At 40.9% G+C, this 14,394-nt stretch overlaps 1 protein-coding gene across 1 annotated transcript in view; it reads right to left on the minus strand.

Moving 5' to 3' along the window:
* PTPRF (protein tyrosine phosphatase, receptor type F) overlaps positions 1 to 14,394 on the minus strand; it is a 300,767-nt gene that overhangs the window by 196,999 nt on the left and 89,374 nt on the right. Inside the window, exons 3-4 of the mRNA XM_026086910.1 lie at positions 3,940 to 4,085; positions 1,094 to 1,235 (exon numbers count right to left, since the gene is read on the minus strand). Of these exons, the coding sequence (XP_025942695.1) occupies positions 1,094 to 1,235; positions 3,940 to 4,085 (288 nt within the window). The remainder of the gene's footprint in view (positions 1 to 1,093; positions 1,236 to 3,939; positions 4,086 to 14,394) is intronic.

A 14,394-nucleotide genomic window follows, 5' to 3' on the forward strand; every position in this document is an offset into this window, starting at 1 on the left:
AGAACTAGGTACAAGAAGTAACTTATCTGGAGAAAACTGTGGCAGAGCAAGGGAACAAATGGCTTCACGCATGCATGGCTGGCACAGTAACTGCTGGATAACCTGTCTCCTCTGCCACTGCTGGCCATAAGAAACAGAAAAACTTCACCTGAATTCGATGATTCAAATCATACAGCAATAAATGATTTCCAGTCAAGTTTTTTCATTACTCAAAAGTTTCTCCATCAATCCATATAGACCAAGTAATTTGTTTAAGCCTTTTCCTGCTTGTCTTAGGAAATGCAAGAAAAAAAAACCCCTCAGCCAAATATCCTGGATTTGTAACATCTCAGTGCACTTACAAAATCCTATATATAAACAAATACTACAACACATCAATGTACTGAAAGAAAAAAACATTGCCTTAAAAGCAGACAATAATTCTGACAATCTAATATAAAAAAAATCATCAAATGATCACAAGTCTTTTATATCTAATACACAGTTTTTCTGCAAAACATACCACTTGGGTGAAAAAAAACAAAAAAAAACACAGCAAGCAGAAAAAATCAAACCATATAGCAGACAAGGATCAAAACCATCTATATTCTTTCTTGAAGAGGAGAAATAGAATAACAAGTTGTGACTGCAGTGAAAAGTAAGCCCAGTTAAACTCCACATCAAGCTCAAAATCTGAAGACTAACCTGAAAATCTATTCAAAAAGAACTGTGCTGATTTAATCCAAAAGGTGCAGCAACACAGATTAAGTTTCTGACCATCAGACCTAATTCTTAGATACCCTGAAGATGGGTATTATATCAAAGCAGGCAGAGTTAGGCCTCCAAGGGAGAGGTGACACACCTCAAACAGACAACTTAACTAATGCACTTTAAGGAAAGTTCAGAATCTGCAATCCCTTCTGCCCATGATTGTCCAAAAAACAAAAGCTTCAATCACTAAAAGAAAGTATAGCAAATGATACTAGAAGAATGCAACTTTTCCAAACCAATCTAGAACATCACCATGTCATTTAAGATCACACCAACATGTAGCTATCAAAGCCAAAACCCATGCTTTCTGCCACCTAAAGACATGAAAAAACTTCCCACTTACCTTCTAACACTGTTAATTTGGCACTTGTGTTTATCTCCCCAACACTATTGGTTGCTGTGCACTCATAGATCGCTTCATCTCGGTGAACACGCAGGGGCTGTATCCGCAGAACTGATCCTGACCCATCATCAAACTCGATAACCTTTAAGAACAAAAAGAAAGTGGTTCTTTATTGATATCTACTGCAACAAAACTGAAAGTCAAAACAAAACAGGGGTTAAAAATAAAACAAATCAAAAAGCTCTGTAAGCTGTAAAATACCACGCAACTAGCCAAGCATTCCAAGTCCAGAAATGCAAAAATCAGGGTCATGAACATACTCATCCTCTGAGGAGGCCAGAACAAATGAAGACCCAATGAGGTTCTTTATGAATCAATTAAGGTTGACAAATTATCAACCTGGTAATAAAGATGTGGATCTGATGATTTAAAACATCTGAGCCATATTTGCACTAATGGTTTTACTAATCACACTGATAGCAATTTAGTGCCAACTTTCACCTTGATAGAGGAGCAGAATGATGTACCCCTGTGGGATTACAAGGAAAATAGTAACAAAACTAGAGCAACACCCTGAGCACCTTCAGCACATGCTAACTTCAGCAGAAAGTGAGGGGTTTTAATGCCCTTCAGCATCAGGTACTGTGCAATCTCTGATCAACAATGATATAATTACAATTCCTTTCCCAGCATAATAAATAAGGTCCTTAATAAATCATTGCCTTTCCATCCTGCTAAGCTGGAACATGCATTACTCTAACTTTTAAAGAGAAGAAAGAGGAACTTGTTAGTTTACTACTGGATCACTATAAGCTATTCCTAAATGGCAAGTCGGTAAAGGCACAGCCGCAGGCCACTGTTAATGCCAAACTCATCTTTCTCCTATTAGCGACTACAGCAAATGCTGGAAATATTAACTGAACTGCAGATGGTGACAATGCCTGAGGGAAAGGCACAACTCCCCTCCTGTCACTTGGCCACTTAAGCTAACCATGCTTCGTTCCAGAGGCACACGTCCAGCTGAGGACTGTGTTACCCCTGCACAAGTCTGACCCTATTTTCGGAAGCCTGGTTAGGGATGCTTCTCACAGTGTGAAGACCAAGGAGTGAGAAGAGGAAGGAGAAAAAATAACATGCACCACAAGACTCTGCAGGGACAGGACACAGGAAGGAGAAATAGGAAAAAATGAAAAGGTAACTGAGAGCACTGAAAATCTGGTGTTTTTCACACTGGAAGGAATAACCCTTCTGCTGAATGTAATACAAATGGATTGCAGAAAATCCTAATTTGGGGTCAAGAAATAGCAGACAGGACACACAAAAGTGAGCATCACTGTAATGAATTTTAAGAAATGAAAGTAATTTTAAATAATACTGGTTTTCAAATTAAATTTGAAACTGTGACAAAATGTTAAATTTACTATAATCTTTCCACAGCATAAGGTTACCACCAAATTTTAAAAGATGACATAGTCAGATTCAGCGAGAAAAATTTCTTTAGTTCAATCAGTTCAACTAATTCAGTTCAATGACAGCTAATGAAAAGCTAAGAGATGAAACAGCAGAAAAGCTCATTTTCCCCTTCTATCCTTTGAATAAACACTCTGTGTGAGATGAAGGGAGCTACAACCACTAATGACCTGATGGAAATTGAGACCAGAAACACTGTTCAATTTGCTAACTATGGATACCTCTTTTATATAATAACTAGGCATGTGTAAGTCAGATTTGTTTATTGAATTTTTTCATTTTAACTGAATTCCAATTTTCCTCCAAATAGGGACTAATCTAATTAAGAGGTAAAATTAACAATCACCTAGCAAATAAGAAATGCATTATTCACTGTCTCCTAACACAATAAAAATGTCCCAGCTGTGTGTCAAAGTTGATGTGAATAAAGGTATAGAACAAAGGTATAAAATTGCTCATATAAATGCATATAATATTGCATATCTTTCTGGTCAGCCAGAGCAAGTACCAAATTCACTATAAAGGTTATATTTACTTACAAATCAGCATGTTTAAATGGTTATATACAATGAAACTTAACCTTTATTAGGGAAAAATACCAATGTAAAACAAGATTGAAATTGATTACTTTAATCAAGGTTTCCTGCTCACATACAAAATCATGATTAAAATTCGTGATTTGAATCAATCCATTCTGGGCAGAAAAGTCATCTGAGCTCTAGTCAGAAAAGCAAAAACATCAAAGAGAGGGGATTAGAAGAAAGATGGCAGGGTGGTAGAAGGGTCACATTTCCAAGGGCGGTTTTAGAGAAAAGAATCCAACTCCAAAAAGGAAAGCAAGGAAAAAGGTGGAGAAAGTACTTGCAAATGCATTTGCCATTTAAAATACGAATCAAACTAGACACTTTTTGAAAAGCATTTTTGATCCTGGCTCTTCTTTCCTCCTTGTTCTCAGATTTTAGTCCACAAAGAGTCAAACTACCCCTTGATAGGGCTTTACCATTCCCTTTCCAAGTGCGTTTCTGGGAAGGATGGCAGTAACCCTCGCTTGGAAAGCTTTCTGATGGGGTTATGGCATCCCATTTTTGAATTTCGCTAGGGGTAGTAGGTCAAGGAGGTGCCGTATCCACTTTCACAGTGAAAGTGAAGAATTGTACCTAGATCCAACTTCTCTACCACCCCAGTGGGTGCAAGTCCCAGGCTCCCACCTGAAGAAGGAACTCCATAGGTGCACCCAGAGTCATGCTCGCCAAGGGCAATGCCTGCTCTACAGATTGTACTGTTGCAGGAGAGGAAATTTTCTTTTGCTCATCTAAAGCTCTAGACACATTAGATTGGTTTCCAAAAAAAAATTTTTTTTTAATGCATACAATTACCTCAAACCGCTGAGAACTGACTTTCTTCCCCTTCTTCATCCATGTGATGCGAGGTTTGGGCTCTCCTGTTGCCTGACACACAAAAGAGGCCACTCCTCCAGAAATCCCAATCTGATCTTCAGGAGCTTTCATAAATGTTGGCTTGCCTGGGAAAATAACCAGATCACCCCCATGAGGACACAACACCAGACAAGCAAGGAAAGTGTCATGTTAATTTAAATTATAAGATAATTGGTGTTCATACTACAAATCCAGGTTGAATGGCCTTGGCCACACAAATTCAGCACAGACTGCAACATGACAAGTACAGTTTCTGCTTGAGTACCTTTTTTTCCAGAAATGAATAAAGTCCATCTGGCTTTTCTGTAAATGAGGGCAACAGAGGGCTCCCCCCAGCCCCCTGGGCATTCATTCAGGTACGTGACAATTTGGAACCATTTTTACAGTTTATTTTTTTAATAAATGGGTTTTTGCAGGTTTATAACATGGTCATAACACTGGAAATTATAGAACAGCTGACACACCAAATCTACAGAATATATCATATGTTGACAATAGTTTTCCTGGAAGTTGTTAAGATTCCGGGCAAAATTAACAGATACAATTTTAGAGAGCACAATTAAGAACCTTTAATTTAATTTTAGATGTGGATCTACATAAAAATCCTACAGTGTTTAAGTATCCAGAAACCTGCACAGGTTGGCCTATTCGTGGTAAGAAACTAATCACTAAAAAGGGAAGTCAGCAAAGAAACCAAAGTGACATTCAGGCATGAGAGACTCAGCAAAAATGACAAAAATCATGCAACAGCTTAATAATCAATAAAAGAAGTTTCATGGAAATACAGTTGTCTCTTCTGGATTTGTGTGACAGACTTGGATCAATATAATTAGGTATCCAGGTTAGGCAATAACGCTTGCATTTTTCTTGCTCACCAGCTGTCCAACAGGATTTTGTGACGTTTGATTCGAGGGCAGTTTTGAAACACCACTTTGGCCTATTAAAAAGTGTTTGATGAACTCTTATTCCTATAAAGCAGTAAAACATTCAAACACGGACACGGAGTTAACCAAGTCCACCACGACGTCATTCAGTGTACAGGTCGTGAGAAGGCCACGTCTCAAATACTGCATACAATTCAGATGAATCACTTTGAAGAAAGATAAACCTGACCCAGGAACGGCACAGACACTCCTGGAAAGGGTGGAGAAAGGCCTACGCGCCTGCGCCCAACGGGAGGAGGAGAGACCCCTTCAAGCCCCGAGACACGCCGAACCAAACGGCCCCAGAGAAGCTGGACGAGGCGGTGGTTTCTCATCTTCAGAGTCTGGACAAGTCCATGGGTGTGTCCTTGAGGGAGAGTGGGGAGGTCTTTAAACCTGTGTGGTTTTTACTCAGCACACGATGAACCTATGGCAGAGATCCCATGACCTGGCAGGGATACGGATTCAGCGACCCTGCGAGTCCCAGCCAGTCCTGCGTGCTTATCGTTTCTTTCAGGTACCTATGACACATGGTCCTGCAGCTCAGGAAAACATCAAGGAGACACACAGAGGAAGGAGGTATCTCTGCACCTCCAGCAACTGTAAATCCCAGGAGCTACTCTATCACGGACACAAAATCCAGTTGAGGGGAGCACGGCTCGTGGAAAGCTGGGCAGGAACGAACAGTGCATCTTCCCTGCGTTTATCAGTTCAGCTCCACTGACGGTCCTTGGGCAGGATGGGGCCTGGGGCTTCCCAGCTGCGCGGCCGCCGCCTCCTCCTCCGAGTGGAGCCACCCAAACGACGCTTGGAGCAGCGAGGCCAGTGCCAGCTCCCGCACCGCTGCACACGCAGCCCTCGGGGCCGGCCCCTCTTCGCACGCGCAGCTGCGGCCCCTCCGGCACCGGGGTATAGGACCACGGCTGCTCAGTCCGCACAGCCCACGAGGGACGGTCCCAAAAACGGTTTAAGCCCCTATGGCTGCAGAATTGGGAATCTGCTGCTTTAAGAAACAAGACAAGTTTTAAATATATTTTCCCAATATATGGGAGATTAAAATGCTATGGTACACATTACAGCCGAGCCAGCCTGGAAGCATGCTGCTTCTGAAGAGGGAAGGGGGCCTGGCTCTCCCGGCTCCCCGCCCCAGGCGTTTCTCCCTCCCCTGCCTCCGCTGCACAGTCCCGGCCCCTGAAACCTAATACATCACCTAAAGCTGCGAAGTGCAGCTTTGCACTTAAACAGCAATCTTTGAAGACTTTGTTAAAACTGTGGGACCTCCTTAAACCCAACTTCATCCTCTATTTTAGCATATGCTAACTGCTCACAAAAAAACGCACTGTCCCCACAGTCCAGACAGCCTGGTGTAGCATCACTCAATACTTCATTCAAGACCAGCTAAACCAAACCATTTACTTTAATTGCTATCTTTACAAAGCCAAAAGGCCAAGCTCTGCCCTCCTCCAGTAAGTGCATAGACCAAGACAGCAGGACTACAGGCTGCCCAAGATGCTTCTCTGTTCCCACATGAGACAACACAAGCCACTTAGGCATCGAGGACGAGGGCAGACCAGTCACTGGCGTGTGGAGAAGCAACCACCCCCAGAGGTAGCTAATGACAATCTTAACACAGAGGGGCTGCTGGGATGTGATCTCTTGAGCTTCAAAGTGGACAGATAACAGAGCTCTGCAAAATGTGCAACATCAAACACTCAACGCAGACTGCAAAGTCCTGCTGGGGAGCCCACCAGCAGGGTTAGGCTGACCACAAGCACCGAGGGCATGCGCCGTTGCAGAGCCCGTGACACTAAGCTGCAGGTCTGGACCTCTATTACTGCTGCATGCCCCACGCCATTCCCAGAAGGCAGATGGTGAATCCACTGGGATCAGTGCTGTTCACACACACACAGATACGCATGGTCTGTCCTCAACAAGCTTCTGAAGAAAAAACACAGACCTGACCCGACAACAGAAATTCATCACACACACAGTCCATTAAACTATTCAAGCAGCTGTACTGAATTTTGCCATCCTTGGTGAAGGGACTCCCATGGACTGAACAAAGGAAATCAGTTTAAATCCCAGAAAAAGCCTTTCAAGGCATGATGGCTGCCTATCTGCAGTCTTTGGCACATTGTCCTGACATTAGCAGTAAGCAATTATTAACTGCGCTTGCTTAACTGACATTGATTTCACATATTTACTCAGCTATAATCATGCCTATTCCTACTTAGTTTATATTTACATATATCTGCGTTTATTCACCTCTCATCTATCCCAGTGAAATGTTAATTTACTGTTCACGCTGCTAGTGATTGCAGTGTGATTGACTGTTTTGCAATGCAGTGTGCTGAGCTGATGTCTTGTATTGCATTTCTGGAGTTGATTTGTTCTTTTGATTTTCTGTTATTTACTCTGTGATCTTAGTAAAATAGTGTAAATTTATCAAGTGACAAATACAGCAGAGTCCAAAACTTTGTCCTTGAAGGATACAATGCAATTATATCTCTCATTGTACACCTACTCACCAGCTCACATGCTGAAGACTTTACTTCTGTACATTTAAAAAAAAAATCAATACTGTTAAAAACAGAACAAAAGGAAACTAAACACTCACAGGGAGTAAAACCTAAAAAACCTGAAAAACCTGCTGCCTTGTACAGCTTGAATTTACATTGTTGTAATGAATATTTCCCCCCTGCACATTTAATTGAGCAAAGCTGATTTCTGAAAACCATCTAAATCCACAGGGACTGGTCACAGAGGTATATTTGTATATAAACCAAATTCTCAGACAGTTTAGGAAAGGGAATTTCTACAAACCAATTTAAAATGTTTGCATGCCCTAAAGTTTTAAAAAGGAAGGAAACCACTAATTAAGCAAACCTAAAATCCTGAGCCCTGGCCCCAGGACAACAGAGTGAGACATGGGCATACATATTTTTATACCTACTGATAACTGTTATAACAACTCTCAAAACTTATCTGAGTAACAGCTAGCAAAAATGTCACAGAATACTGATGGGATTCTTAGCGTCTGTGGCAAACGCACATTAGGTGGACTAGACGCCCTCCACAGCTCCCCTCCAACAACACTTCTGTAATTCCGTCACCACAGGATGCTATGTAGGACACATCATTATAGCCACCTCTGAAGGAGCAGTTACCACTGTAGTAACCAGGGATAAGACCGGGTAATGGTCCAAGCAGTCTTTTTTAACCTGTTTTGAATGTGGGCACTCTTAGGGTAGTCCTGGAAACACAGCCAGAGAAAAAGAAAGATGTACTGAAAACAATATACAATATTTAACCAGTAACCTAGCCATTCTCCTTTCTCCCCCTCTCCTAAAGTTCACTGTGACCAGAATGTCTGCAGAAGATTATGTACATGCCAAGTTTGAAGTTTACTCTACCTGTTGTTCAAACAAACTACAAATACAAGGATTTGAAGTGTCTTTTAAAGTGAAAACCTGTCCTTTTCCTGATGACCTAAGGACCACAAATAGCTGAAGGTCCCCGCCTCCGCCCAACCCTTCAACAAAAAGCCTGACTGTATACGGAAGACAAATCTGTGAAATACCAGCTTGAGAGAGAACCTGTTGAGCAAGTCTTGGGTGACAGCCAGAGAGGTGCTGAACAGCTGGCTGTCCATTACAACCCATCTTTGCTTTCTCCATCGCAAGGAGTAGCAACTCCAGATTGGCACTGGCCTCTCTTCTCGAAGGGTCGGGTCCCCGGAGCATATTCAGTCCTCGCCCTCTGAAGTAGTCCTTGCTCCTCACAGTACAACCAAGTAGCAAGCTTCCTGCTACACGGGAAGTGGGAGGGGAGGTGACTGCCGTCATCATTTCTATTTACTCATAATCTTCAGGCAGGACAACAGGGAGAACCTTCACCTTAGTTGAAAATTTCCATGCTTGGTCTTTGCTCAAAACTAAATTATTCCAGAGAGCTTATGGGAACAACACTGCTCATTTCTTCTGAGCAGGAAGCCTGTGAAAAATAGAGGATTTTCTGACAAGTGAGAGAAACAGTCTCCACCTTATCTGGCTAGGGGCTAAAAGATAACAACTGGCTCAGACATGGTCTCCATTGAGAAACTTTTTTTTTTCCTTCTACATTTCAGAAGAAAAAGACTTTTCATTTCATAACTGATAGTGTTGAACAAGTCACTTGCTGAGCAAGCACAGATTTCCAGATAATCCTGAGAAGTGAACCACATGGAAAGTCTTACAGTTTGGAAGAGACGCTAGCAGAGGTTTAGGCACAAAGAGTCTACTTCAGTAGATGGGAAGACCCCAGCAGGCTCATGCAGAGTCCTGAGGCTGAGCTAGGGTGTATGAAGCCTTCAAAAGAAACGCTCTCTCAAATTACATTTGAAGAGCTCCACAAGAACGTGTGTACAGAAGCCAGAGAGATGAGTACAGGCAGACAAATTAGGTGCACACTAGACAGCAAGACTGTCCCTGCTAGACAAAAGCAAATGTGAAGAATTTGGGAGGGGTTCCTGAAGTCTCGGAGGCAGAAATGCTGGTGTAGTGGAGAGCTACCTACACAGCCTTCCTGCCGGGCAACCTGGAGTAAAGAGACAGCCAACAATGAGGCTTCATCTCTCTTACTCATATTTTATATAGAAAATCACTGTTGTTCTGTGCTATTCTAGATAATTTGCTTGTTGAAAAACAATTGTTATAAATGAGTAAGCCACCTCAGCAGCCATTTTCAAGTTTGCACTACCATGAATGGTAACATTTCAGTTCTCTTCTTCAGGTTTTTCTTTCTTTACAAGTCACTTCAACATAAGATGCCATTGTTTGTAGACTGCACAGCTTTTTCATGAACCAAAGACCTGCACCTAAGACCCTCCTCAGGAGGAAAGTCTCCCTCGCAAGAAATCCCTTGAGGCCGAGGTACAGGGGTACAGCCTCCCCGCCTCCAGCTTGGCCAGGTCTCCGTTACGGGAACCGTGGCCTTTGAGAGTAACATATGACCCGCACTACCTGGCTTGACTATCAGCCATCACCTTGAAAAGTGATGCTGGGTCAGGTATATTTAGCTCAGGTCCTTGTATTTTGCTACAAATTAACCACAGACTAGTCAAATAAAAGAAACTTCTTAGTAATAGCCGAAAATTTTCAAATGTCTTCAATGTAGTATGTGCTAACATAAGTATGCTTGTGAGCTTTCTTATATCCAAACAAATATTAATTTGTTTTATTTCACAGACACATCCCTAGATGGTTCCTTTAAATAAACAGGAACATGAAATTGAATCCTGATGCTTCTTCAGTTTTTTTATCCAAATCAAATATATTTCACCCAAAAATTTTAATTCAGAAACTGACAATCATACTGCTGCTCCTGTTCTTGTGGATACTGTTTTCTGAAACAGTCACATACAGGTTTGAGAACAATGAATTATTAAACACATCTCTGCAATTAAGTGTTCTATGAACACTTATCTGGCTGCTAGACATTTTAGAGAAAAATAACTCCATCCTCATGCTATAGGTGCCCGCTGTTCTAAATAGAAGAGAAGGGCAGCCAAAAATCAGACAAACTTCATAGGAGTGGGGAGCTTGCATTTTTCTCTGAAAGCTTTTATGACTTAGCCTGAATGAAAATTGAAACAAGTCTCCTCCGTGAAGGAGAAAAAAAAAAAAGTTGTGATATGAGATGAACTAGATAAGCACATACAATAGGTATACATGGTTAATCTTATTTAGGTGCCTGGGCTGAATGAATTAAAAGAGGTTATTGACATAAGCAGAAAAAGATCATCATGGAAATAGTTCTTTAGCCTGGAAATTGGGAAACTCAGGTTTGAATCCCTGCCTTTAACCTTCTCTGTCACCTATGCCAAACACACAACTGTGCCTCAGCTTCTGCTGTAAAACTTGCTTGCTGTTCACACATGGCTGCTGTCAAGACAAACATGCTAAAAATGATGATGTGGCTCAGCTGTTGTAACACTGGGAAGAAACCAAGAATGACACCGACTTTCTCATGTTATGACTGATTTAAAGTGGAAATAAAGTGGTCTAGAAGATGAAGGTTGCCTATTCTTATGTATATAGCAAGGATATTTCCATTTATCTGTTTCCTTTCTGACCTTGGCCAACTGGCATCTGTGCGTGGACGGATGCCTGCTGGAAGGACGGATGCCCTGGTGAAAGTTACTCTATGATTTTTCTCCTAAGCATCTGCTACAGGGCAGGAGGCATGGTATCAGGCTCTCCAGCTACGGCTGGTCTAATGTCCTTATGTTTTCCCTTCAGTATAATCACCATTGTTTAAACACGATTCCTGTACCTTTGTGATTATTAGGAATACTGTTTGGCAAAATCCAATTTTTCAGAAGTTGCAGTTTTGATTCCTGTGTAATTTGCAAGCATGAAGAGCCTGTTTTTCTTTGTAATACCATTTCTTTAACGATGGCTTACTGGCATCAGTAACTCTTGGTGACTGCAATGCTAATTCATTCTTTATTTCCTCCTATTTTGCTTGTAAGTTTATTTTGCTAAGACAACAGCATTTTGTAATTGAAACTTTTTAGCTTGGTGCAAGGTATTTGCTAAATAAATGCAAATATATACACTTGGGAGTTGCGTGCACACAGATACGCACACATTTTTTTTATCCAATGGATCATAAACCTTCCAGCCCCCCCTTTTTTTTTAAATCTATCTGCATCCCAATCACAGAAAATGGCATTCCAAATCCAACACATTCCTCAGATTGCTCTGAAATACAGGACGTTACCTGATGCTAACTGTACATCCTACTCCCATGTTTTTACATCTTATTTTTATTAGATTTCAAGGCTTAAGAGATGCCCAACAGCTAGTACAAATGATTCTGCTATTTCAATCCAATTTTAGTGGTAGAGTTTTCCAGCTTGAAATGTGTTTGTCCGTGATAATCAAATCTACAAAGATTATCACAAAACAAGCCGCATTTCTCCTCACCTTCATTTCTTGTCTTCCATAAACTTACTCACAGATACATTATGAGTTCCTATAAAATGAAACTAAATAAATGGAATGATTAATATACAAATCTTTAAGTACTCAATCTTTTAATGTGTTCAATGACCTTTGTAACTTTCAGTATAAAAATTACATTTAACAAAAATATAAAAGCCGTCATCCAGCAGAGGCTGTGATTTTCTTTAAACACTAGCAAGAAACACAATGAACCAAGACGCAAAGTTCTTATTTCAGCAGGCAAGACCACTGTGCTTTGTTTATTTGTAATGACTTTAATTGAGGAGAATGCAAGGGTACATGTTAGGTCAAATGTGTAATTTTACCACTATTTATAATGCTTTAAGCTCGCAACCTCTTATAATCTTTGACTCCTGCCTCTCCAGCCTCTCAGCAAACTGGTGCTGCTCATAAGTTCTATAGGCTCTCGCTGTATGATAAGCCCATCAGTCTGAAGGCAAGCCCTGAAGGCTGAGGTGTCTTTGGGACACACAGGTGGGAATCTTCACACTCGGACTGGCGTTTCCAAGCTTTCTTTTCCCTTTCATTAATACATTATTGATACTTATCAAATTTGATACAAAACATTAAACGGTCTTTAAATGAGAAAATGAGAAGTGACTATTTTTAAAATTCCATTTTAAAACAACACATGGATACCTCAACTATCCTGTTGGTACAAATCTACTTCTGGTCAGCTGTCTGACCTGGTATATATTAACCAATCCCGCACCAGTAGAAAGTGGGTGTCCAGTGTTAAATGCCGATGATTGGAAAAACCTGCTCATTCCACAGAAATATTGGCTAACATCAGTTAGTTCACTCAAGTGTTAAGGCCATGATTACTGGATATTAATAAACTACAGCAACAGCCTGCCATTATGGCATTGCACTTCAGTAAATTTCTTATTCTGCTTCTTTATGAATCACGGAAATTGCTGAAAGACATCAAGTGCCTAAAATTAACAGACATGATACTGAAACAGAATTGTCTCAGTCAACCAGCGAACAAGGATGTTGTGCAAGTTACTCAGCGGTACCATTTGGGTGCTCATTTATTCGCGCAGAGAGGTTTAGGCAGGCAACTTAGACCTTAAGGCAGCRGGGAGGTAGTTTCTCTTCATATCACATCCGCAGGGTGCCTACAGATTTTGCGCACAGGGCGGCAAATTTCCTCCGTTATTTTTCAAGGCTGTTATAATTGCAATGTCTTTCTCAAAGTGAAACTCTGTTCTGTCTGGCTGGTTACCAGTGTGAGCTGCACACTTACATCTTAGTAAGAAAATCCCTAACCCTGATTAATCCCTGTGCTATGATTGACTCTTGCCCGTGGATTTTTTTATTTTCTGTGTACCAGGAAAGGGGAAAAAGAACCACTCTCTACTCTGACACCATCCTTACAATTGCTTCCAATAACTGAAATCAAATGGCTATAACACATAACTAGAAAAAGAAAAATATGCCAAGAAGCACAACACAGAGCTGCATACAACTCAAGGAGAATACTGATTAAAAACAAGATAGAAAAACTGCCCACCCAAAACCCAGATTTCCATCCACCCAGAACCTGAGGACACTTCACAGCCCCTCCTCTCTCCCCTCTGACATTTTCCCAAAACAGCCAAGATCTTTGTGTTCAATTTGCCACATATCTTGGGAAAAAGCCAGATCCCTATATACAGCTTTAGCTTTGAATTCTAAGCCACCAGCATTCATATTAAATATTATACAGAGCAGAAAAACAAGGTAGAGCAGAGAAGCGCTGTTCTAGCTGCACACCTTCCAGCAGCCTGCCTGAACGGTTTGCTGGTTTACTTTAATTTAAAATTGAAACCTGAAGTCAAATTTCCACCTAGTAATAGCTTAAAGGCACTTCCAATTAACTGGGTAATAGACACTTTGAGTTAATAAATTTTTCAGCCTCTATGTTTAATACAATTAAACATTAAGGCCTTTGGCCTTGGACCTTATTTAGCTTGAGAAAGGATGGCGAAGAGACTGCCTCCCAGTTATCACCATTTACACAACATTCACTTAAGGGCTTTCAAATTCATACATATACAACATTCATTTAATCATATACAAAATTCGGTACCTGAATTCAGACCCTCTCTTGTACAGAACACACAGCGGACAAGAGATTAATAATGCCAGCTACTAGGCTCTGAAATCAGTCATTACAACACTGCCCGAGGCAGTCTGCACCAGCTGTGCCTGCTCCTAGTAACTTATTTTTTCCTTCCAAATCTTCATTTAGTTATTTGCAAATTTCTTCAAAACTTCAAAGTTATTAAAGTGTATTGCAGTGTAAAGAACTTGTAAGATATGCAGAACCAGGAAACAAAGACAGAACTAGAATCTTGTGCTTGAAAAAACATGAAAATTAATTTTGCCAGCATACCTACCACATTAAACACCATATTCTTTTACACAAAAAGGATTAAAAGGTTTTAATCCCTCTTTGCAAGCAGCTAGTTCTTGATTCA

The sequence above is a fragment of the Apteryx rowi genome, unplaced genomic scaffold (assembly GCF_003343035.1).
Source record: "Apteryx rowi isolate R43461 unplaced genomic scaffold, aptRow1 scaffold_7, whole genome shotgun sequence".
Classification (NCBI taxonomy): domain Eukaryota; kingdom Metazoa; phylum Chordata; class Aves; order Apterygiformes; family Apterygidae; genus Apteryx; species Apteryx rowi.